This window comes from Haliaeetus leucocephalus, unplaced genomic scaffold (assembly GCF_000737465.1).
Source record: "Haliaeetus leucocephalus isolate CR32 unplaced genomic scaffold, Haliaeetus_leucocephalus-4.0 Scaffold206, whole genome shotgun sequence".
NCBI lineage: Eukaryota > Metazoa > Chordata > Aves > Accipitriformes > Accipitridae > Haliaeetus > Haliaeetus leucocephalus.
The window spans coordinates 12,566,950-12,593,212 of NW_010972642.1; the positions used below are offsets into that span (position 1 = coordinate 12,566,950).

General features: G+C 45.2%; 1 protein-coding gene across 1 annotated transcript in view; it reads left to right on the plus strand.

The window, feature by feature from the left end:
• The window catches only part of STAB2 (stabilin 2), an 87,319-nt gene that overhangs the window by 48,311 nt on the left and 12,745 nt on the right, over nt 1–26,263 (plus strand). The window contains exons 33-57 of the mRNA XM_010566362.1: nt 1,506–1,637; nt 2,726–2,863; nt 4,257–4,307; nt 5,526–5,621; nt 6,035–6,230; nt 6,745–6,840; nt 7,808–7,853; nt 9,349–9,425; nt 10,942–11,067; nt 11,616–11,689; nt 13,483–13,554; nt 16,209–16,328; nt 16,796–16,843; nt 17,919–18,002; nt 18,102–18,248; nt 18,650–18,781; nt 19,107–19,166; nt 19,700–19,876; nt 19,959–20,048; nt 20,870–21,016; nt 22,255–22,311; nt 22,773–22,896; nt 23,862–24,011; nt 25,616–25,720; nt 26,101–26,208. Coding sequence (XP_010564664.1) covers nt 1,506–1,637; nt 2,726–2,863; nt 4,257–4,307; nt 5,526–5,621; nt 6,035–6,230; nt 6,745–6,840; nt 7,808–7,853; nt 9,349–9,425; nt 10,942–11,067; nt 11,616–11,689; nt 13,483–13,554; nt 16,209–16,328; nt 16,796–16,843; nt 17,919–18,002; nt 18,102–18,248; nt 18,650–18,781; nt 19,107–19,166; nt 19,700–19,876; nt 19,959–20,048; nt 20,870–21,016; nt 22,255–22,311; nt 22,773–22,896; nt 23,862–24,011; nt 25,616–25,720; nt 26,101–26,208 — 2,653 coding nt within the window. The remainder of the gene's footprint in view (nt 1–1,505; nt 1,638–2,725; nt 2,864–4,256; nt 4,308–5,525; nt 5,622–6,034; nt 6,231–6,744; nt 6,841–7,807; nt 7,854–9,348; nt 9,426–10,941; nt 11,068–11,615; nt 11,690–13,482; nt 13,555–16,208; nt 16,329–16,795; nt 16,844–17,918; nt 18,003–18,101; nt 18,249–18,649; nt 18,782–19,106; nt 19,167–19,699; nt 19,877–19,958; nt 20,049–20,869; nt 21,017–22,254; nt 22,312–22,772; nt 22,897–23,861; nt 24,012–25,615; nt 25,721–26,100; nt 26,209–26,263) is intronic.

Consider the following 26,263-nt stretch of genomic DNA (forward strand, 5'->3'; position numbering starts at 1 on the left):
ACTCCCAGGAGCCCCACACCAGGACCATGCCTGACCTGGCCACCAGTTCCTCCCACCAGCGCAGACGTGTCCATCCCACCTCCCCTGCCGACCTCAGTCCTCCTGCCCAGAGCTAGTTTATATTATTTTGACAGTACACCTCTGGCCAGTTTATAGTCCTTTATTCTTATGCCAAGAACATGCTTTAGCTGAAACAACTTTCTCTGGCATTTGCACCCTGACGTATTTACGAGGCCAAACAGCCTCCTCAATCCTGTCAGTCTCCTCCCAAGATAAGCTAACCGTTTCCTGCGTCATCCCAGCGCCTTTCTTCATACTTGCTCCAGTTTGAAACAGCTTTATCGAATGCACATATCGAGAGCCACACCTTGCAGAGGAAGCTTCGCCCATCACTTGCTCAATGACATTAATACTTCTCTGCCTCTTCCATAAATATTTACTCTGCCGCACTCTGTCCCTGCTTTCATGGTCTCCATTTATGACCAGGAAGCTGAGGAGCACAAGGTTCAAGTGATTCGTCCCAAAACATTTACCACCAACCGGCAGACCCACGGCAAAAGTCCCGCTTGCTGCCTCACCGGAAGAATTCATACATGATTAAGTTACATCTGCTCAAATGACTTTTGAACGCTATTTTAGTTGTTTTGTGACACGATATCGTCATTTCCACATCACTGTAAGAAGCATTTCTAACAAACTTTGAGAGACACATAGGACATCAATCCCATTGGACTCAGGTTACACACACAGAGAAATCCTTTCCATTTCCACTACTTAGCAATGTTTCTTCTGTCTTTCTTCCATCCTCTCAACCTTGCCTGGTGTGGCAATCTGACAAAGAAAATCAGAAAACAGCTGTAAGGTTAAGCCTGCCTAAGCCTTATTCTCTTCATGAAACAAACACCTTGGGAGAACTCTGCCGCAGAGGGGAGAGCTCGGCACAGGGAAGAGACCCCATTTCTTGGCCTTGATGAATCAAGGTTTTGTTCTCACTCTGCTGGTGATTAAAGACAGAAATGAAGATGGATGAGACAGACTTAACTTTTCCTCCAAAGCATCCAAGTTGGGAGGATTAAATAGGGTTGGACACTGCTGGAGATTAGCTCTATCTTAATTCCCACCTTCTTGCCTGCAAATATTTCTTTTTCAAATCCGTGGAAATCAAAATAGAGTGGGTCCCACCCTAAGAGATGTAAAGACCACTATTTCACCCTATGGGCAAAGCCAGGCAACGTCACAGATCTTGCAGCCTGGGGTTGCTTCATGCTTTCACACACTTTGAAGGAGTGGAAGAGCGAGGATTGACCATCCCCATGGTCAATAAAAGTTTCATTACGACAGGAATGCAGACTCTCCACCATAGGAAATGGGAAATAACCTGCTAGCTGGAGAAGCTTCTCCTTAAATTCAGGCAATCTATATTTGGCTTATACCCTGTGGGAAAAGCTATCCCTAATAACTTTTCATGCTTTGTTACGTAACTCTGAGTTTAATTGTGTTTGCAGGACGAAAGCCAAGTCCGCTATCACATTGTGCTGGATGAGAAGCTGCTGAAGAACAACCTGCACAACGGCATGCACAGGGAGACCATGCTGGGGTTCTCCTACCAGGTTGGGTTCTTTCTCCACAACGGCCAGGTAATGTTGTCTCCACTTGCTTGGAGAAACAGGTTTCCTGCTTTTTACGAATCCAGCTTCAAAATTAAACTAACATGCAGTCAAAAGGAGCAGTGCACCCCACATTAGCTTCTAGGATGCAACAGCACAAAAGTTGTCACTCAAATGCAATGCCTTTCTCAGACCTGCTTAATTCAAAGTCACCCTTGAAGGGATCTTTGATCGAATTTAATTTCAGTTATACTGTTCACATTTAGCATTGCATTTTAGAAGCTATTGTGGTGAACATGCATCTCCAGCAGCTACAAGCCTGCATTGCAAAGCAGTCATTAATCTGACTTCCAAGAGCTATTACAAAAATCTGCCTTCAATTATAAAACATTAATTCTATTTTCTGTGGATTTACTCCACTTTCAACCTTACGAGCTCGAAGCGTTTGGCAACAAATATGAATTGCCTTTCAACACCACTCATGGGAAAGTCAGGCAAAGCAAGTTTAAGTGACACACCCAATTCAGTGGCACAGCTGGGAAAAGAACTTGGTCCTCCTCCTCCTCCTCCTCCGGCCCAGAGCTCCCTCTGGGCACAGGCAAAGGAAGACAGAAACTTCTCACCAAAGCAGTTTCAGCCCTGTTGTTTGCTCTGCCCGCAGCAGAGCCTTGGAAAAGCGTCTGCTTGTGGGGCTGTTGTTGGTGTGGGCACGATGGGAGCGTGGGGTAGCAGTGAGATGATGAAAGCCCTCCTTGAAGGAGCAGCTGCTGGGAGGGCTTCCCTGAAGCCCATCATCCCTCCCCAGACAGCAAACCCAGCTCTTGGCTTACTTTAGGCTCCTTCTTCAAAACCTTTACACCCCACAGTGGAAAAAGCTGCTCTGCCAAATCCTATTGCTAAGAAACTTCAACAGGCTGCATGACATCTCATGCCCTCCAGTCCAGTGAAGCTCTTAAATGCAACTGGGATGTGAGCAAGTGCTTGAAGTTAACTGCATTCTTCGGTTTTCCCTAAGCAAGGCTTGTAGGTTGCTCCTCCTTTCACTTGCTACTGCTCTAGTTGCCATATAGCTACCAAACAGCTCTGCTGCTTTCTAACTGATGGCATTTCTTTTGCAGCTATTCATAAACGATGCTCCTATAAGTTATACAAATGTTGCAACAGATAAAGGAATTATTCATGGATTGGGAAAAGTCCTGGAAATCCAGAAGAACAGATGTGATATTAATGATACCGTGATCACCGTAAGTGGTTCTGTTCGTATATATGTTTAAAGGCCCATCAGAGAGATCTATAGCCAAACACAGCTAAAATGTTCAGAATACATGACACTATTTCCCAGTAAGGAATGCATGCATTTTCAGCAAAAGGTATTCCTACCAGAGTTTTAGCATCTATTATGACTGCTTTGATGCTGCAATTGGTGTACTGACAGCCTGGGTAAAATATAATTAGAATAGCACAGGAATAAGCAATTTCTGAGCTGTAATCGTCAGAAAATTATAGCAATGCACTACTCTAATGCATCTTCTTAGCCAGACCACTTGTTTATAAAGCATACAGAAAGCAAAAAAAAAGAAAAAAAAAAAGGAAAATAAAATATTTTTAGTGAGGAAAAATGTTTCTTTTCATTCCAGGTATAGATTACCACTGCCCATACACATGAACTCCTCCTGCCCTCCGAGTAAAGCATTCTCCCCGTTTAGTTCCTTTTACATACGAAATACAAATGGTTTTACATTCCTCTAAAGAATAAGATGTGGTTTCCTCAAACTGCCAGACATATGTTCCCTTTGTCTTTTCTCCCGAGTCAAACAGGACAGCAAACAGGCAGCTTATGTCCCTGTTTATGGGGCATGCAACAAACCAGTCAAGGAAGACAAAATAACACTTGTGCTTCAGTTAAAGCAAATTTAACAGGCATGAACTTCTGTAGCTTAATTCTTTTCCTTGGGATACAGTCCCATATTTGAGTATATTTCACTGAAGTCTTTCCCCAGCTTTGCTCAGTCAGGTTCTTTGCACGTGGTCCTTTGTTTTCCCATGGAAAATTATTTTCCCTGCTATGTTCAAATGCAGCAACATACTTAAACATTCCTTTAAGCCCTGCTAAAAGTAAGGGCATAGTTAGCTATACAAGAATAATATTAAACATTGTGTACTAGGTACAACACGTATCTAAGCATTTTGCAGAAACTGACCTTAAATGTGCAAATGAGTCGCACACACACATATATATAACATAGGACATACACACAGTGAATCTTCCATTTCCAAGCTGCCTGTGCACCACAGGCAAACTGTGTCCAAGTTCAAGATTTGCCTCTTATTGTGCTTTTGATGGGGAGGCCTTTGGGAAGCATTGCTTTAGAAGAGCAAAGAGAAATATCCAAAAGAGCTTTCCTTCTCCTTCCCCCTGGGAGAAGGCTTCCCCTGGGGTGTCCCTACAGACCCACTGGTAGGGATGTTCTTCCTTGCTGAGCAGTCTGGCTACCCTCGCCACCTTTACCAAAAGGATTATCCTGATTATGCACCCTGAGGGCTAGGTTTAGAAATATAGCTGCAAACTATGCATTTTCTATTAAACAACCTGTCTGGAGCTCTATACAGTCTACTAACTACCTCCCATTTGTGCTGCTTAAGGAAAAGTGCAGAATTTGTTCGCAGCCATCAAGCTGTCCCCCAGGAACAAAAGAAATAGTAAGTATTTTATCGTTAGTGCTATTTTTTTTTTTAATCAAAACTAAGCATAGATGCATTCAATCCTGGTTTTAATATAATTGCCTCAGTTTCAACAAAAGTTATCATAGTTACTTCAGCCTGCTACATACATTACTTGCAGTCAATAGACTTGATCCACCCTGAGAGCAAGGGAGCAGAATCAAGAGCAGCTTAAAGGTCATTTTATCCTGAAAGACCAGTTTCTAGTATGCACTGGGACATGTGAAGCCTCCTCTAACAGCAAAGGTTACCTCTACCATGCAAAACCAAGGGAGTTGAGCACGGTCTGGAGTATGCTTGCTACAGGAGGAGTTACAGAAGCAGCTTTTAGCCCTTCAAATCAGAGATGTACAGAAGGGCAAACTCAACCTGGGCCCAACAATATGCTGTGAGTTATGGTCACAAGGAGACTTGGAGACTATAGAGACTTTGGATGCTTAGGTCCAACACAGGAAAACTGCAGACATTTAGCAGGTCCCTGTCAACCACGATAAGACCTAGAGTTTCTTGGCATCTAAATTTCTCCGGCAATGCCCCTCTGCTGTGATTATAGAAGTGTATTTTCCTTTATACATTTATTTTTTAATTAATTATGTCAGTAATAGGATTCCAAAGCACATCAAGTCCCATCTGCCTCATTAAAGTAGTCGGCTGGCAAAGCCAAACTGAAGTGCTCGTGAGTAAAACCCAAAAATATTAACATTTCCTTGACAATGAGCAGCAGGATGCTTATCTCAATCTTCTAACAAGTGTACAATGACAGCAGCAAGTCTTCTTCAGCAAGCAATCTTTCCCAACTGTGTCCAGACCTGGAAGATAACATTTCAACAGCTGTTTTTGCAGAACTTCGGCTTTCAGCTTTCCAAAAAGAATTAGGAAGAACAGGAAATGTGTCAGAAAAAACATAAATGTTTGTCAAATTTCAGGAAAAAATTCTGTTCAAATCTGAGCAAAGGCAGTATTAGACACATCTTTAAAATGCCACAGGGCACTGAGTTAAATTGATCATATGTTCACTAGCAGAAATCACTTAGCTAATGCATTTTTATTTCTAAAAGTATTTCCTTCATTCTCACTGTGAATGTGTGAGTCAGTGCACAGCACGCATAAAGTTAATGTCCCATTTTTTTTAAAACATTTGAAACTAGCTGATCAATATTACTCAGAAGTGCAGCTCTCTCTCCAATTTTTGTTCAGGCAGGGGAGAAGAAATACTGCATCCTCTCTGAAAACAACATGAGAACGTACACCATCCAGATCGGGTGCCAGCCAAAGTGTGCTAAAACCATCATTGTGAGTGCACCGTTTCTGTCACGGTAAAAGCCAGGAACCCCCATCACCCTCCTCATAATCCCCACTAAATACACACAGCCCTTCAAGGCGGTCCCTGACAATATCTTTATAGGCCTTTTATTCTGGATGCAGCAGAGATTGGAAGGTTAAAGGCTGCTGATGGCTGCAGCATAGGAAGGGCTGGGAGCTGATGCGGTGCAGAGGGAGCACAGGTTTTGGAAGGGTAACCCCACGCGTGCCTGAGCCCCGGCACAGTAAGGAGCGTGGCCAGAGACCAGCAGAGCTGAAACGCTGCTAAAAACCCAAATCTATCGTTCACCTCCCGCCGGCAGCCATCCCAAGAGACGATACCCGGCAGCCCCCTGCTTGCTACCCTGGTCTTGACCCTCAGCCTGGCATTTCTTGGTTTCCAGACCAGGGAGTGCTGCGCAGGTTTCTTCGGGCAGCAGTGCCAGCCCTGCCCGGGAAAAGCAGGGAACGCCTGCTTCGGAAACGGCGTCTGCCTGGACGGCATCAACGGCACCGGCACCTGCGAGTGCGGAGAGGGGTTTGTGGGCACAGCCTGCGAAAGCTGCGTCGGAGGCAAATACGGCCGCAACTGCGATCAAGGTACTGAGCACTCCCGAACCGCACAGGCACCTTCGCCAGTCTTGTCAGATGTCAAGACCTTCCCCTCAGACCTTCTAACCGTGTCCGTTCTAGATCCTGGAAAGGTACTTCACCCTCAGGGTAATAGGCCAGTCTTAAAAACAACATTAACCCCTTTTCTTTCCCCATTATGGTATTTTCTCTCGACTCCCTTCTTTGGAGATGGTGCCTCCTACTCTGGCACACTACAGCCTTAGAACAGCATCCAGGGAGAATAATCCTCCTTAGCACTGCTTTCTCACCAATGCTTTCCCATTAAAATACGGTTTCGGTCCCTGTGTTTGGGAATAGAGGAAAGATAAGCACATCTTGAATTTAGATTTATTCTGTAGGTAGAAGCCAATAGGCACAAGCCAAAGTGTTTCTTGAAATAGCCTAGAGCAGAAGGTGCCGCCAGCAGAAGCTGTCTGGGCCATCCCTCCTGCCCTGCCTTCCCCCGCTGCCCTGCCCAGGGTTTCTCCATCTCTCCCCGCAGCGTGCGCTTGCGTCCACGGGAAATGCAGCGCCGGGATCGACGGGGACGGCTCCTGCGAATGTGACGTCGGCTGGAGAGGGGTGACATGTGAGACCCGTAAGTGTCCCCTCTTTTTTTTCCTGCGGCGAGAAGCGAGCATTTCGGGAAATGCCAGAACTACAGCAGTGATCGGATCCCAGTGCACTAGCAGATATCCAGCAGCTTCCCACATGCACTGAAATACGGGTGACACTCCTCTGCTACAGCAATTAATCACCGTATTAACAGAGAGCCAGCTGAGATACCGCTCATGAGACTTAAATGCCTTACTTGGCTAATTCTCTACTTGTGTCATCCTGTATCTGTCCCAAAAGAATTTGTTAAGGCTATATATTTTGCAGAGCAGAGTTACCTAGCACATTTTGACCCTTGGATCAAAAGCCTCTCAGGTGCTTCACTAAATTGATTTAGCTATACAACTCTGGATATTAAATTATGTTCTTGCCAATAAAATAAAAATTCATTAGAGAATAAATCAGTTGGTGTTGGCTTAATACAGCTCCTATATCCAATAAAACTATATTTTAGTTAAACATAATTTAAATGTATTAAATAACTATTTCAGAACTCTATGTATAATATTATGAAATAAAAAAATGGTACAAGCACATTAATAATAACATTCAATATCAGTTTTTAAATTTGCTCAGGGAAAAAATAGTAATGAAATGAACATAATAGAGTTGCTATAGTTGCTATATCTGAGCAAATTTCAGTTCCTTTAGAAAACCTACACCTATACAATTAAACTAAAAATGTGCAAAACTCGCCGGACTAAATACAGATACATGACAACAGGTGAAATGTTTTTCTGACTGACTGACATGCCTCTTCTTCACAACTGAATTTCAGTGGTGCCCACTGCTCTCTACAGATGGAGTCTCTACACAGACTAAGAGCAGGGTTGCCTGGTGTACAACTCGGACTCCAGCTCTGCATGGTGGGAACAAAAGACTGGGAACTAGAAGGATGTTGACCCCAAAGTTTCTAATGCCAGTTTCTTTTTTTTTTCTTCCTATTGCAGAAATCAAAGACGACGCATGTAACGCCTCATGCCATACCAGCGCTAAGTATGTATGAAATCCACTTATGTGGAGGAGAGGGGGAGAAAAAGGGGATCTCTTGCAAGGCAAAAAGCATAGGCCACCTTGCTCTTTATGAAGACTTCTCAGCAGCATGGATAACACTCATGTTTTCCGCCACAGAGATAAAAAGCAATGTTAATGTAACATATTTGGTGAAGAGGTCAAAAAGTTCAAAATGTGCATGTTAAAGGGGGAAACAAATGGGGGCGGGGAGAGGGGAAGCAGGAGAAGAAAAAAAAAAAGTGAGACATCCTACTATGTAGTATACAAAGAAATGGAGCCTGCAGCACTAAAGAAAACAGGAGGTCAGGGCAAGACTGATCACAAAGGTGGGTTTCTGAGGTTGGCTTTATCTGCTCCACCTATTTGGCCCATCTACCACAACACTCATAATTGAGAAATGCCATTGGCACTAGGGACTTCAAAGAGCGCTGCATTTGGCAAGAAACAGCTCTCCTCTTTGCATCAAAATATAAAACAAAACAAAAAAAAAAAAGCTCTCAGCTGTCCAGCACCAATACTGGGACACTAACTAGTTTTCAAAGGAGCAAGTCACCCCCATTGAGCCATTTACTGAAGCGCACCCACCCACCAGTGTTGACCAGACAGCAAGATTTACATTACCCAAGATATTTAAAAAACAAGGCAAGGTGGCTGGAAAGACTCCTCGTTTTCAGCCACAGCTCTTCCATAGGAGCAGAGAAACCAGAAGGGCAAACCCCCTTTCTCCCCAGATATAGATCATTCTCTCCCCCACGTGTTTGTGAACTGCAGTTCACAGCAGTGATTTAACCAGGCTTTTTGGCAAAACTCCACTCTTTAATTTGCGCAGGGGGATCCCACACATGCTGGCATCAAGACTGTGTTTCTGAAAGGAGAAGATGACTGTTCTTTCCCTAAGCCTTATCCATCCCCTCCCGTACCCCTGTAGGTGTAAGGATAGGCGCAGGCATGGCAGGAAAGGACGGGATCACGCTGGTTGTGTTGTGACATTGTCCCTGGGTGACATCAGGGAGCAATCCCTGTATTATGCAGAGCTCACGGGGCAGTAAACCCACACTTGCATACAGAAGGGCAAACGTGAACCCAGAGGACTCAGACACCTGGCTCCCACCTCTGGGCATCCGTTCTGCTGCATCCCTCAATAAATTGTGTGCACCCAAACAAACATTTTGGCACAGTTTTGGGGTGAGCAGGCATGAAACTTCTGGAGTTCTGCACGAGAAAATAGGACACTTGATTACCAAAGCGTGCCTTTTTAATACTTAAAATAATACATCCAAAATGCATTTGGAAAGCTTGGTCCAACTAGGTTCATTTTTATGGTTGTAACTACATCACACTATATGGTTAAACGCCTTGTTATTTCTATGTAACATACCTTCAGAACAATGGACAAAAACAAGGGCTGTACAGAAGACCTGACTACTTTTTTCCTTTTTTTTTTTTTAATGTCGTCTCCCTCTTTTTACTTCTTTAGCTGCCTTCTCCTATCAAATGGCACTGCCTATTGCAAGTGTGCAGCTGGGTTTGAGGGGAACGGGACGTTCTGCACAGGCAAGTGGACTTTGTTTTTTCCCTTTTGGAAAAAAAACAAAACAAAACATGCTTGAAGCACTCTGTGGTCACGGTGGAGCTGGTGAGAGATGAGCACTTCCCTATGCACCAGTTAAAAACCAGGGATTGCTGCCAGTTTCCTCAAAACGAGCAAGAGCCCAACAGGTGCAGGTTCATATCAGACAAAGGGCTCAAAATCTCCGAGTTGCAAGGCACTATGCTAAGGGAGACCAGAGAAAAGGGAACATGCCGTGCACGACCAAGGCCCCATTGTTTGCAGAGTAATGAAACTCGGATTATGACTTTTACTCCTTTTCCCACAAAGCCCAGCAAAGAGAGGCCAATTCAGGGTACAATAGCACTTCCAGCTATTGGAAGCTGTATAGTCCTACCATTTCCTCAGCTTTCTGAACTTGCACGGATTTCTAGGGTGATAAAATCAACTTCTTTAGACCAGAGAGTTCTGAGAGATCCTCAGAAAGAGACAATAGCAGCTTATCCTAGGCATCCGTCCAAGAGTCTGGGATATCCAGACTTACAAAATAGACTGCTTCCAGCTACAGTGATTGTAATTAATTTTACAGTTGTTTTACTTAATCCTTAACCGATTAAAATACTAATGCTTTGGGGAACAGAAGCATATTTGTCTACCCACAATGGCTAGCAGGGTCCTAATCCAAGATTTTAGCACTCCTACCCCAGCTGCTTTCATTTTCTTTTCTGGCAGAAATCAACTAAATCCATTTTAATCTACTGATGGGAAATTCCCCAAATGCAGGAAGAGCAGGGTGACACAGGTCACCCACAGTGGCTCTGCACTCTCCCTTATTCCCCTATACAGGATTCCAGGGCAAAACCAGTTACAGGACAAGTCATCTCCCCAGTCTGGCTGTTACAGCTGCTGAAACAGCAATTTGGGGTCATTTGAGGCAAAAATTAAAGCAATGTTTGGGCTGATTTGATTCACACTGAAGATCAGAAAAGGCTCCCTCCCTGCTCTCAGGGTAACCCAAGCAAACTCAATTTGCAAGCCTCTGACTCATCCAAAGTTGGAGAAACAGCAGGAGTATCCATCTGAATAACACCCAGGACTTTTTGTCACAGGAGGACTGGTTGGTGTTACACTCTAGGCATCCTGCAAGAGAAGGCATACGTCTGTGTGCAGAAAGACGCAAGCTAAGGGAAAGCTTCAAATGGTCTTTTAATCCAGAGAACGTGAAAGTGCCTTTTCGGTGCCCAGTTGGAATAGGCAGAATTGGAAAACTGAAAGTTACAGAAAGTCAGTCCTTGATGAATCCTTACCTTCCAGACTCCAGGCATCTTCTCAGCTTTCCCTCTTGTAATCAATAAGATGTAATAAATATTTGGTACTAATGAAGTTTATGACCTCTTAAATCAGATTCTGTGTTCAGAAAATGTTAGCAAATCCCTTTAAAACATAGAGACAGCTTAACCTGAAAAAGCAAAAAGCCATTTAAGCACATCAAGTTTAATCTGGGTTGTTGTCACTGCTCAGCTATTGACGCTTGCAAAACCAGCAACGGTGGCTGTTCTGCCAAGGCAGAGTGCAGAAGAACAACGCCCGGCAATAGAGCGTGTGTCTGCAACGCTGGCTACACCGGAGATGGAATAGTCTGCATCGGTAAGCATTTGCAATCTCTTATATATCACGTGGAGGAAAACTACAGGAGTGAGTTTTCCTGTAGATGGAAGATCCTTCTTCCACTATGACCCAAAATGCAGTTTCCTGATACTATAGACCCTGATGCCAAAGGCATCTCTACCTGCCACATGGTTGATATTACTTGGCAAACCATGCAACTACAGCAGTGTGGTGTGACACCAAAGCTTTATTAATAAGATCTGCCTCTCAGCAGAGATCAACCCATCTTCAGCAGCTTGATACACTCGTGCTCCTCTGACCACTGCCAACTTAAAGACTTTTAGGCACTGTTGTACCATACCTCGCCCAGGTATGGTTTTAGAAACGCTGACAGCAGAGTATTAGCCTTCACCAAGACAACTGCAAGATAGACTGAGGTATTAAGTAGCTACGGGAATGAGTTTCATTGATTCACAGTTGTCATAAATCTGCATTCCTAGTATGCTCTACTTAAAATTCTCCCTTCCTGGGTTTTCAGAAGTCACTTTTTTTCCCCCCTGCCATTATACTGTTTCTCTTTTATAAAGAAATCAACCCTTGCCTGGAGAGCAACGGTGGCTGCGATAGAAATGCAGAGTGCACACAGACTGGACCCAATCAAGTGAGTACTTTGTCAGTGCAGGTAAATAAGACTGGCCAACTGTTTACAGTGGGTAAGGGAAGATTTCCCCATCTCAACTTTGTTTTTAAATGGAAAAGTGGATAACAAAAATTCTGAAGACTATATGCTTCCCTCAAAAAGCTATTTGAGGGGGAGTGCAGACAAACATGAAGAAAATTAATTTCAGTAAAACAAATCTAAAATTGCAGAGGAAAGCAGTGTTTTGCTGTTTCAAGAGCAGTTGTTTTTCTCCTTTGGGAGGTTTTGATGTGAAAACCTGACAGTTTGAAAGTATTGCCAGATAACTTTTCTTTCACTGTTACAGAAACCGTCCATGGAAAAATTCCATTTCAGACTAGCCCTTCTCCCAGCATAGCTCAAATGTATTCACAAGGAAACAAAGTGGCCTGAATCATAGTTCTCATGTAGGAGTTACAGCATACTGGCACCCACTCACTCCTCCGCTGTTCTGCATCTCCCATGCAGAAGTACCACATACTCTCCAAAGAAAAAGAAGTATAAAAGGACAAAGGGGGAAAGGAGAAACAAATTGGCGCAGGCAATCAAGTGACACAGATTAGCATTTCTATTTTTAGAACAGTTTCAGAAGCTGAACACCCTGATTGCAGCACTTCTTATCATCCCTCTATACTTTCATATTGGCTATTGGCAGGACTGTAATCCTCCCGCAAGCGCTGCACAACAGTATTTCTTCAGGAGCAATGCAGGAAACAGCAACCAGGAATGAGAGGCCACCTCGTGACTTCCAGTTGTCCAGGGACAGGGGGGCAATAACCCAGTCAGCCCTTTGTACCAATACGGATCAATTAACTCTTTGCCTTGACTCATTTGCAAGTCAGTACATTTCTGGTGGGAGCACAGAGCCACTTAACTCCTTCCCCATCCCTCTAGACAAGACAGGTGATGGCTATTTTCTTCCATACACCCTCACTAGGGATAGAAGTAGTACCTACAACATGATTATTTCTACTTCCTTACCCATGGGAATATAGTTAACGTCAGAGAAATAATAACCACTACAAAATCCCAGCGCTGTAGAGCCAAACTTAAAGGACAGAAATGCGTCTGCTTTCTGTAGGGCTTTCAGTCACCCAAGCGTATAAAACACTGCTATTACACTGCCTTGCAGTTTTATTTCTGCTGCAGAAATCTCCTTGAATTTTCAATCCCCTACATTCTAAATTGAGAACCGTTAAGCAGCAAATTGGAGAGGAAGATAATAAGAAAATTAACCATGTTAATTTTTCAACTTTGTGATAACTGCAAGTGCAAACCAGAGTAATCGTGACATGTCAAATGCATTATGGCTGCATGGGAAGCTGCCAGTAACATCAGGACACAATTCCAAGTGTGTTTTGTAGATCTGTTTCATCACTTAAAAAAAAAAATAGGGGAAGGGAAGAGAGGGGAATACCAATCTATGCAAACAAATGAGGGAAACAAATTAGGGGTTTAGCCTGTTTTGCCAGCAAGACAAGCAAGCACAGATGTCAAAGGGGTCATTTCAAATGACCAGGACAGCAGAGGAGAGATGAATAGGCAGGGAAAGGGCAGATTCAGCCTCTTGGAAATTGTTATTCCTCAATCTCAGTCCATGGTTGCTCATGCTGGCTAAGAAACTGCTGCAGGAGAGATGATATACTTTTAGTTTAATAAATTGCACACCATATCACTATGAAATAATCTGGCAAAAAAGTAAATTAAATATAAGTGTGATGAAAAAAAATCAAATATCTTTCCATGTATATACATTTTCTGGTTTTGCTTTGTAGGCAGTGTGTAATTGCTTGAAGGGGTACTCTGGAGATGGGAAAAGATGCACATATATCAGTCTGTGTTCACAAGTAAGTATCCATTTAAAGAGAGTATTTAAAGTCTTGTTATAATCATTACACTTTTGGATTTTGTATGCATTCAGAACTAAGTCAGGTATGCCCAGAATCAATTTACGTTAACTTAGCTAATCTTTAAATGTGCTTGGTTCAGTACATGCATTAGTGCTGTTGCTATTTCAGAAACTAAGTGTGCAGTAAGGGCTCTTCCTCGACCACAGCCTGGACATAACACAAGTGAGGGCCTGGACTCATCACTGAGTCTTAAAAAAAAAAAAAAAAAAAAAAAAAACACCCCCAAAACCACCACACACTTCAAATCAGATCTAGAGAAACAGCCCCTAATCTGTAGTGGTAAAACATAAGTCATGTCTTCTCAGCAAATTTTCTGTCATTGCTAGAGTTCATATAAAAAAACACTATCTGAATTTGTGTTTGGGACACAGAGGGCTTACTAATATTTCAATTACTATTAAAAAAAAAGCAGTTTCTAGGCAAGACAATTAAATAGTTGGTTCAAATGATAAGAGAGAAGTGTGATCTACTACACGGTACCTGTAATGACAAAAAAAAAAAAAAAATCTACAGTTCAGGTTGTGGATGCTCAGGGGCCAGTTCTAGCTGTTCTGGGAGACAAGTGATTGGGAACAAAACAGAACAGTCTACGGTAGATGAAAACACCTATTTTTAGTATTTTCCTGTCATTAAGTCCTCTGGTGCGGTTTGGGACCATATCTGTGCAGCCTGAACATGAGAAATTATCATGTGTCAGCATACACATCCCCTTCTCAGTCTGAAATTTTTCTTAGCCTGACCAGAGTAACAAGTCCTCACATTGCTGGGTGATAACCAGTGAAATCCGTGTTGGGGCAAAAAGGTGCTCAAGGCCCTGGGCTCTCTGGAGCAGATATTCCCAGCGGAGGTCCCAGCCTGCGGGATCACCACGGGCAGAGCTCCCATGGGGCAAGTCAAAAAGCACAGCCCCTACGGCCGAGCACAGGCTGCATCCCAAACGCATCCCTGTGGATGCGGAGTGCAGGATAGCAACGCTGCAAACTGCCGCAGAGGCAGCTTAGTGAATAGTGAAACAGGAGGGGAGAGGGGAGAATGGAAGCCTCTGCTGATGGCAAGGCTAAAAGAAAAAAAAAAAAATTCTCCACACCAACCATTTCCCTTCTTTTCCTCCACAACACACAGCACAGGGCTTCCCACGGCATTCCTCGTTTTGTCCCTCACTTATCACTGCAGGCTGAGAATCAGCCACGTTCGTTTCACACGAGCCAACTCACATACTGCAAGTCACACATTTGCAAGCAACACGGCTCTCTGCACCAGCCACATCACTCTGCTTCTTGGCAAGCTGCACCAGGGACATATCCACTCTCCCGTGCACATTAATCCTTTGTGCTCCGAGCGCAGCGACAATAATTCTCACCCTCTGGGCCTGGCCTGTCAGCAGAGTTTCTCCAACCTTGAAAGGCTGCAGAGATGAAAGAGCAAGGGCAAAAACAGAAGCTGGAGGGAGGAGAGCTCAAAGTTATGATCTACTGCTTCCTATGATTTTGTATGCTTTTGCCTTTTCCTATGCCTTGTTCCAGCAACTTTGCTTCCAATTGGCTAATTATAGCTATTAAAAAAAAAAAAAAAAAGATAGTCTTGAAAACTGTTACTGTCAAACCAGGCTAATCTGACTTCCCTTTGGCAAACCCCTGTGCGGCAAAGCTTCATGCGAAGCTACGATAAACCCAAGATTGCCAACAGTCCACCTAAAGCTAGCCAAATAAATAGCAAAAGCACCCAGACCCACTACTCACTACGACCTGTCAAGTCAGGCCCCACTGGCAGCTCCCAAAGGAGCTTCTGCTCCCACTCATGGTCCATGGGAAAGGATCTCCCAGATGACCAGCAACAGAAAGGACACCAACGAAACAAGCACAAGGAAAGAAAACAAGATGGATTCTCAATTTTTCCCAATTTGCTCTTAAGTCCAGGATAGAAACTTATTTGCAGACTGAGGCGCTAGCTGGGGAGCACCCACTTGTGACCGGGCAGAGCTCTGAACCCCGGCACGCTGCTCCGGGATGAGGAACGTCTCCCCTCGGCACAGATTTCTTCCCGGGGGCAGGCGGCCGGGTGAGGTGCATCGTTGCTGCTCCGAGCCTTAGGTCGCACCGGTAGCGCACCCGAGGGCAGACAGGAGGTGTTTTGGAGGAGAGCACGTGTGGCGGGTCAACAGGCAGCCCTGCGGTAATGCTCCTCCAGAAATCCAGGCTCCTAGCACCGTAAAAGTGATTTACGGCTATAGTTCCCTTCAGTGTAAGTCAATGCTGCCTCAGCAGAGCGGCTAAGACTCATCCCCAAGGTCCGGAATGAAACCTGCCTGGAAATCTTTTGGATCCTTATAACACCATGAACTGAAGATATAAGGAGGTAATCAAAACTACATCCTCTGCATAAAATGAGTTATTTCTTAAGAACCTTAAATGCTCTTTATTGTTTGCGAGAAGGTATATACTGCCAGAAGTTCCAGTAAGATCTTGTTTTGAAAAACTGTTGGGATTAAGTCTTTCTAAGCTATATACATTGGGGGAAAAAGTGGTGAACTAGAATTGTCCTGCAGACCTGGCAATGAAGGAACTGAATATTTTAAATCTTGATCTTACAAGAATAACGGAGGCTGCAGTGAATTTGCCACCTGTAATGACACCGAGCTGACAGAAAGGACCTGCACCTGCAAACGTAACTACATTGGGGATGGATTCAAGTGCCGAGGCAATATCTTCCAGGTAAAGTGCTGCACGTGTTTGCTGTCCCTTATTTTTCTTCAGATAGTTATTTAATACAGTGGTTGTCTCTTGAAATATGCCAGTTTTTAACTTGAACAAATTGGTAGGTCTACTGCAGAATTGGAAATAACCCCAATCCAAGAAACCAGGAACAGGACACTGCAAGATAATCCTACCTGCCTCAAAAAAAACCAAACAAACAAACAAAAAAAACCCCACAAAAACTACAACTAATGGACAGTCGTTATGACTGCAGTACTAGGGAGTTAATACTAGTATTTTTAGGTGTCAAAGAAGCCTGTTCTTTGATAAAGCAATGTAAGAAAAGAACAGGAGCAACGCAGATGGGCAGCATTTATTCCAAGCCAGAAATCCTCTTTGTTTTCCCAAGTGCTGCATTTGTTTATACTCCACAGATGTTGCCCCATGTTTGCAGCACTTTTACAAAGTCTTGTTCTTGGTTGCAGGAACTTCTCAGGGACTCCAACACATCCAGGTTTTATTTCCACTTAGAGGTAAGAAAAAGTAAAAAGTAAAGTACTTTGGGGGGGGGGGGGGGGGTTTTTTTTTTTTTTCCCCCTCAAGGAGGGGGCAGGGAGCAGGCATGAATCTGGCCTGTATCAACATCCTTCAACTTAATTGGAACTGGATTTGGATCACCAGCCACTAATATCAGAGATGCTCTAGTTTAAACTATTAACTGTCATGAAAACCTCTAGAGAATTAATAACAAAGACTAAGATTCCAGGGAAAAGTAGGGCCCCCAGACCAGGCATAAAACTGAAGCTTTCACCCAGTCTGAAATCTTCCAGCACATCTCTCATGAATTCTGGTGTGAGCAAATACCGCTCCTCTCCTAGCCCTGCTGCGTTTCCGAACCGCGATGCTGTTTTCAGTTGCCTCTTGGATATGTCACAGGACGCTGTTGTGTGTTGCTAGACAGTCAGCGCACACCCCAGTTCTCACTGCTTTTTGGAGACCGGCAGTAGTAATTCTCCATTTACCCTGAGCCTCAGGGCAGCACAAACTCGTACACTGGCCTGCTAGTCCAGAGACTCATATTCTTGTTTCACTTGCGCTACCACGGTAAACTAATTGCTTCCTCCCACTTCAGCAGAGCTCTCTCCCTATTTTAGTTTGTCAGTGGTCATTGCAAAGCACCAGCGATAGCCCAGGTCCATTTGTCCCTCTAACAGTAATTAATCTACTCCTAGGTACAAGCAGCCTAAATGCGTGTACAAACACATGCATATATCCACTCTTGACTATATGGAGATGAAAGGGTTTATTCATCTTCCCTTGACCAGGAGGGGATCGCCCTCCTCCACCCTCCCTACACTTAGTGTTGGGAGCTTTCCCCCTTCTCCTGTTCATTATTGCAGAGGAAACGGAGACTTGGCGATAAACCGCAGCCTTCCATTTGATACCCCTGGGCTGGGAAGGAAAGTCCACACCACGCCAGAGTTTCTCTCCCCCTTGCGTTGCAGGGAAGGGAACCCGACGTGCAACAGCAGCAGGGCTGTCCCCATCGCTGCGTGATGTTGTGTGCTCTAACGACTCATTCCTGCTCTGTCCTCTTAAATTTGGCAGGCCTTGTCTATCAGAGATATTGCAGGCCCTGGCCCTTTCACCCTGTTTGTACCTCGCACAGACGTACTAAACAGCGACCCACGAGTAAGTAAGAAGGCCAGAAGTTTTTGGGGAGCTGGCTGAGTTTTCTGGATTCAGATGCCTTGCTCAACTGCTTCTCAACTCCTCCACTTTTTGCTGCAGGTCAAGGACTGGGTTGCCAAAGGAGTGATGGCTCAAGTCCTCCGGTACCACATGGTGGGTTGTGCCAGCCTGTTGTACAGCGACCTGACAACAGTCACCAACATCACCTCCCTCCATGGGGACCCGATACACATCAGCTACTCACAGGTAACAGAGAATGAAGAGGCAGGAGACAGAATAATAAAACAGTCCGCTTTCATTCAGCTTTTTTTAAAAACTGGAATGGTTCCCTTCCCTCCCCTGATGCACAAAGATAAATAAATAGCATTAAAAGAAGGTTGCCCATTCAGCTGAAGTGTTCAGCACTTATCTGCTATGCTAACAGTGGAGTTGTACAACCCTTGCTTTGACACCAGTTATTTTATCCTCACACTCCGGCTTTATGAGCATGATGAGAGTTTGAAAAAGCAAAGGGCAATTTATTAAAACTGAAGCTACTGTTTGCTGCAAAGAAAGGATGGTCTGGGCTCACCACATCAAAGAAATCTGGCATCAGCCTCACCCACCCACAAGGTTCCACAGAAAACGTGTTTTTGTTGCCTTTCCAGAACTCACTGGTTTTGAACAACAAAGCTGAAATTATACTCCGTGATGCTGTTGGCACAAATGGCGTGATCCATGTCATAAACCAAATTCTGGTCCCATCACATATCCAGGATTTCCCCCTTAAGAAGGTATGTGCAGCTCGTTGCCATTCTCCACCCAGGGGCTTTTCCACAGTTACTGTTAGATATGTAGATCATGTAAGTCATAAAAAAAAACCCAGGGATACTGAAAAGACCTTATACAAACATCATTTGACACTGCTGAATAAGTTAAACGTTATATTTAAAATTCATTCAGGAATTACAGTTATACCAAGAACAGTATAAGAGGACTTCTGCACAGTGGCATTGATTTCATAACAAAAAGTGACTTACAGGGTAAAGCAAGCCAATATCTGCTTTTTAAATACCCACATAACGTATTTATTAGATAAGTTACTGAATATGCCTTTCTTCATAGGAAAGCCTTAAAATGGTTGCAGCCAAACATGGATACATCCTGTTCAGCAGTTTGCTAGAGGTAAGGACACAAGGCACAGCAGCAACTGGGCAAAGGTTTTAAACACGTCTCTTAAATACAAGAGCACAGACGTGGCACAAGGCATCACTGGCAGGATGGTTTTCAGTGGAGCCAAAGGGCTCACAACACCACACACAACCCTGCTCACCACGTGGTCCCTCTCCTGCAGAGGTAAGGGGGATGTCAGGTGGACCCACAGCCACCTTTCCCCTCCCCACTTAGCTCTGTCCTACCATATACCAAATTACACAGCCAAGGTTTGACCCAAATGTGATTTTCTGAGCCCAAAGTTGGGCCGTCAGCCTGGGTTTCGGTGGGCAGCCCTGGGTGATGGAGCAATTCTGAGAATTTGGTCATGTAACTCAACTTGGGCAGCTCAACTCGGGCATCTGTTTTCTTTAAAGTCATGGTGTTTGCAGGCTGGTGACCAGGCAGCCCACAGCATCCCAGTTAGACCAGACATTCACCCCATAGGGTCAACATCATTTTAGATGGAGCACTAATCCTCCACCCCAATTTTTGGTACGTTGCAGAAGAACAACCTGCTTGGGCTGATCAACGATCCTATCCACAAACCCGTCACGCTCTTCTGGCCCACAGACGCAGCTATCCGTGGGCTACCGCAGGAGCAGCTGGACTTTCTCTTCAAGAAGACCAACACAGACAAACTGGTGCAGTACCTCAAATTCCACATTGTCCGTGACGCTGCGGTAAGCCCTTGCTTTTTAGGAGCGTTGCCAAGGCCAAGACATGTGAGCCCAGACACGAGCATCTCCCCTCCTTCCTTCCCAGGTGTTGGCCTACCAGCTACCCCTCTCCACCTCGCTGAAGACCCTGCAGGGCTCCAACCTCAGCATCAGCTGTGGGGATAACAGGGAGATTGTAAGTGTTCACCCCGCTGGCACATTTACCCTTTTTGCCCCTGCTGCGGGATCTGCTCATGCAGACCCCGCCGTGCCCGTGCACAGCCCCCAGAAAGGGTCAGTGGCATCAAACCCCAGTTGATCTTCCCCAGTCTGTGCCAACAGCCACAAAACCAGGGCAGCCGCTCCAACGGATTCAGCAGGCTAGATGCTTTGTCAGACTCTTTGGAACTGTCATTTTCTCTGTTGTAAGATGCTATTTGTTCAAAACAGCTCTCAGTTACCTCAAAACTGAGGTACTAGCACATTGTAATTTCTCCTACAATGAAATACACAATGGAAAACTGTTAAAATGAACCTGGCTTTGGCAGAAGCCCCACGAATGTAGCATCTGCATGCAGACTCTGGTTTGTAAGCACTTACAAGCTAAGATTGCAGGCATGCACACAGCCTGTTAAGCCAGAACAACGACACATTTTTCTTTGCCAATGTATCATATTATACTCGGTGAGCACCTGCCCCTCAAAACATGACTAAGACTAAATGTGCATAAGGTAAACATAGGGCTGGCATACTCTGTCCCCTTCAGGAAAGGAAAAAGATCTGCTCATCTGTGAGGTTATAGCATTCAGCTATAGGAAAAGAGGTCCCCAAATTGGTTTCGGGCCCCTACAGCCATCAGCGTTACCTCCAGGATAGTTTAACACACCATCTTGCACCAAGAGCATTCCTACAGGGGAAGGATTATCCCTAACTCCCATTCAGGCCCTGGATTCAGCCTGGATTCAAGGAAGACTGGCTCCTGACTTATCACCCCCCCCTCCCCATCCCCTCTCTCAGGGTGCCCTTTTCCTGAACGACCGACAGTGCAAGATAGTGCAGCGGCAGCTGGAGTTCGATGGGGGCATCGCCTACGGCATTGACTGCCTGCTGACAGACCCCAGCCTGGGGGGACGCTGCGACAGCTTCTTCACCGTGGATTTCACGGTCAGTCCCCTTTTTTGGTCCCCCCACCCTGGCAAAGACACGGCCCAAGGGCCAAACCCCATCCTCACGGGGACCGGGGCAACACTCGCAGCAGCTTTGGCACTACGGAGATTAAGTGCCGCCGCTTCAGGCTGGCTTCATCTGTCGCCTGGGTTAGAGCTGAGGTTAAGAAGCGCAGCACAACACCCGGAAGATACACGACAGAAATCCTGCATCCACAATAAGCAACACACAGGACAAGCGGTTTCAGTGAAGACCAGCTTAGCGAGCCCTGCCCCGTTTTCCATAAGGACAGTACCTTACAAACGCAAGCATAAATTTGAGGAAGAACAGATCTTCCTATCATGCTTTTAAATTAATATAAATTCACACTGATTTGGTCATAGAGATTGCATTTACAAAGTTCCCAATTACAAAGGAACAGCGTCGCTTGTCCCAGCTGCACAAGGTATTAAGGACAGAAGACAGAGAACTGCCTAGTCTGTTGGCCGGGCTCTCAGTCTCCCACATTTCTTGCTTTCACAGAAATATCCTTTAACACACCTGGAGGCACTGTTAGCGTGGAGGAAGTTTCCTCTGTGAACTTTGATGGGTCCCACAAACAGGAAGTTTTGAAACCCATTTTGAAATGGTTTCAAGAGTAAATTTACTTCAGTTTCATTAGAATGTATGAAAAAATGACCAAAAAGTAAAAAAAATTTTCATGTAATCAGTCTTAAAAAAAAAACTTATTGGAATTTATATTTCAATTGTAAAACCAACACTTGTGTGTATCCCATCTGCTCAAGTTACCTTTTGTTTCATGATTTTGTTAAATGAAATTGAATAGATACCATTTCCTCAGATCTAGTCAGCGCTTCCTGAAAAGTAACCATTTAACTCTACTCCAAATTAGACATCCAGATCTGATGCAGCCCATGTCAATATTTGAAGAATATTCACCATCTCTTCCCTGCTTGTTTAAATCCATAGCAAAGTTTATTCTTCCAGAACTTATATTCTGGTATCAAAACTATTTTCTTGCATTGCATAGCACTAAATTAACACAAATATTTTGTTGTCATTCTCCTCTCTTCTTTCTCCAGAGTTTTTTATGTTCTGTTTCAAGTGTAGTAAGCCTACACTCTTCTCTGCTCATGTTTGCTGCTCTCATAAAACAAACTTTCTGTCCACATCAAATAGCCTTTTGTTGTCATTATTTTAATATACTTTTTTTTCTTCTCCATTTTGTATAACAGGGCCATTGTGTTAGCTGTTTCAGTAATTCAAAATGCCCTCCAGGGACAAAACCAAAGGTAATACCTTAAAATCTTGCATTTAAGCAGCCTAACCTGCTCTTCTCTGTACTTCACACAAGCAAACTCTAATAAGTTGCTTTGAAAAAAAATGAAAAGAGTACCCTCAACAGCGAAACCACACTGTTAATTGATGCCATAAAGCCTCAGGGACAAACCTGTCCCTGGGCAAACACCCAGGGGCTGGGGGGGACGACACTTGCTGGTCTCGCACAGCATCCACTGTAGCGAGCGCTTGGGCTGACTTTGGAGCAGCCCCTCCATCCTCATTAACGGCGCTTAGCAAGTCTGGACTCAAAAAGGCGGCAGGGGCCTCACACCTGCACTCTTCACACACCACGTTCTAATTCGATGTACATCAAGAACGGTGATTTAACAAGGGAAAAAAAAACCAAACCTCCACGCAGCACTCATCTTCTGCATTTTCCCCTCCTCTCTGCGCTGGCACGTGCGATGCCCAGGACGGGATCCAGCGGTGCACGTACGAGTCCTACGGGCTGCGGCGGGACGGCTGCCGAAGGAACTGCTCCATGGTCATCCACGCGGCCAAGTGCTGCAAGGGCTACTTCGGGCCAGACTGCCAAGGTAGGAGCCCCCTCCCCGAGCACCCTGCGGAGCACCCAGCCGGCTGAGCTGCGGCACCTGGGGTAGCGGAATGCGGAGACACCAGCCACAAGATGGGGGAACTCCGTTGCAAGAGCTGAAGTAAATAGAAAGTAGTATTGCTTTGCCACTCCACAGAATCTCTTTTTCGCATTTACGGGAAGTTTTAAACTCCAGGCTAGCAAACTAAGTGAATGCTATAAAGACTGCCCTGCTGTAACCAAACCTAGCGAGAATTAATTAGTCACCAGCTGAAAGTCCTTTCGGCACAAGACCAGACTTCAGGTTTGTGGCGGGGATACCAGGGCACGCCAGAGACACAGCATACGATTCCTCAGCCACCTGCAAGCAGGCACACCACTGGTGCAAGCTCAGAAATTATAACTTTAACCAGGTGCGAGACAGTTTGGGAGGCTTTCTCTCCAGCTGTTTGTTAGCACCCACTAACGAACCGTGTGCTCCTTCACCCCCCAGCCCCACAGGGGAATGGTACTGAGGCTCTCACCGGGGCACGTAGGCATCCAGATTTCACAGACTGACATATGCAGGTCCCATGCAATTTTGGCCAGCCTGGCCTGAGCTGCCCTTTGGGCTCACCCCAGCAGCACCCAGACACATGGAGGTGCACAAGCAAGGCTGGATTTGGGCAGGGGCTGGGCAGCGCCATTCACCGATGGGTCGGAATGAGCAAGCAGTCGGGTAACAGCACCCAGACACAGGGCTGGAAGGGGCCATGACACCCTTCTGACAGGAGTTGTAAAGTACGTCAAGGAATTCAGAGCAGGAGGCTTGCAGTTCCAAGTGTCACAGCTGCTTTTACACACCCCAACAGAGATGCATTTACAGGCCTTTCCCTGTTCAAGGATTTTTTTACAGAACAGTGTCAAGGAATAAGCGTGCACTTGAGCTAAACAGACACTTCTTTTTTTTTTTTTTAACTCTTCCAGCTTGTCCAGGGGGCCCAGAGACCCCATGCAATAACCACGGCTCCTGCGACGACGGGTACAGCGGGACAGGAGAGTGCCGCTGCGACAGCGGCTTCAACGGGACGTCGTGCGAGCTGTGCTTGCCAGGCAGATACAGCTCCAGCTGCAGGCGTACGTTTACGTTTCCTTTCCATGCTGTTGCCCGTGTCGCACTTAAACTGCTTTGTCAGTGATGGGTTAAGTAAACCAAGAAATGCTTCCCCCTTTCAACACCAACATTTTTCCCCGAGTGCCTCCTCACACAGAGGGATGGCACAAGGTCTCAGAAGGGAGGAGGAGAAGGTGGGGAAGTGGCAGAGACTTACTTAGCTTTCTCTGCAGGGCTCCTCCTATTCTCATATGGTACATAAGTAACAGGGAACGGAGACAGAGCCTCCATCAACAAGTGTTTTCAGCTACAGCACAGCCTTTTCCCCTATCCCCATAAAGGGCAAGACAGGATTTTAGCAATGTGGTTCCTCAAGGACTGCAGGAGACCAAGGCCACACGCTATTTTTGTGGAAGAGAAGAAAAAAAAACACTGAAGGCGGCAGTTTGTGAAGAGGAACGGCAGCCGAGAAACTGCTCACATAATCCTTTTTGCTGTGGTTTTAAATGTGAACTAGGTGGAACCAGGATCAATATCACCCTTTAAACTTAAATGTTTTCCCAACATAAAGCCATCAGGTGGGAAGCTACATTAATCTTTCTCCTAACTATGTGCACCTGTAGTGCTCATCATGCACATACAGTGGGGTTTATAAGCTAGATATCCTTAGGGTAGAGGCAAGACACTAGGGTTGGATACCAATATTCAAGAGTATGCTTACCTGCAATTTATCAGTTTTATAGCACAACATAGCATCAACTGTGTGAGCCAGTAGTCTGATGCAGATTGTGGCGTCTAACAGAAAAAAAAAGTTTCCCAGCCCCTTCTCTTCAATGCATATTTATGTCAGCCAAAAATTAGATAACTAGAGGGTGAAACTCCTTTTCAGCAGGACCAGCTCTTCACAGAATCAGTTTCCCCAATCCCACATCATTGTTGTCTTTAAACAACAATATTTCAGGAAGAGAGATAAGGCAAGAAAGGATGCTACTTCATTGCATTATAAATCAGAGAGTCACCAATAATTCCTTAAAAAGGACTCAGCATCTAAGTTATTGCAGGGCCCAAAGAGTGAGGGGAAAAAACCATCACCTATAGATTAAATCAGTCCCTCATGCTTCAGTTTCACAGCTGCTGCACATTAGGACAGGATCAGGCTGGGTCTTCAGCTCAGACATTACCTCCTTCCTGCCACAGTCCTTTGTGAAGTTTGCTACTCTACCACGATGCAGATCAACCCTCATTTTCATTTTCAGAGTAACAGTGGATGAATGCCAGTTATAAAATCATAGGCTCACAGGATAATTCGGGTTGGAAGGGACCTCAGGAGGTGTCTAGTCCAGCCCCTGGTCCAAGCAGGGTCAGCCCTGAGCTCAAACCAGGCTGTTGAGGGTTTGTCCCGTCAGGGCTTGCAAACATGCAAGGATGGAAACCGCCCAACCACTCTGGACAGTCTGGCCCACTGCTTGACTGGCCTTGTGGTGAAAAACCATGAGGTTAAATTTATCGAAATAGTTGCTAAATAATACTGTATCTCAACTGACAGTCTAGGTGGTTTCTCTAAGGAAAGATTTTCCCTTTTCCCAAAGGCAGCTCTGTAAGTGATCCTTCTGCGTTCCTTTTGCAGCCTGCGAATGCAAGACCCACGGGCAGTGTGACGAAGGCTATTCAGGAACGGGACGATGTTTCTGCGAAACAGGATGGACTGGCCGGCTGTGTGAAACCAAGCTAGGTCTCTGCCTCTTCTCACCAGGCTCCGCCGCGTGGAGCCAAGGGTTGCTAGCACTTGCAATTTAACAGAGGATTTGCGTAGAAAAGAGAGAGAAAGGGTTAATAATGTCAGAAGCCCTCACTGGAGGCTAAGGGACTCTGCTCTGGACTCTGAATGTGTCCCTTCACCTCCCTGTCTCCGCTTTTGTGAAATGGGAATATAAGTGTTTACCTCCCCTGTGGAGGGGCTCTGGGTTACCTGAGGGAAGGTATCACCCCCCAAAAAATTCTGACAGGTTTTCCAGTTAGCAAGACTGGTATGATGGCTTTTCTTTCTGCATGAAACAAGGGCATTGCACTATAAATAGCATCTTCTCCCCCGCTGTTCTGCCTCCCCCCCAGCTCTGCAGCCAGTGTGTTCCCCGAGTTGCTCCGCCAACGCCGTCTGCAGGGAGAACAACACGTGTCAGTGCAAGCCGTTCTACGACGGCGATGGGATCACATGCACCGGTGAGCTCCCTCTCGCACAGCTTGCTACAAGAAAGCGAGTTGTCCCCTCTTGCAC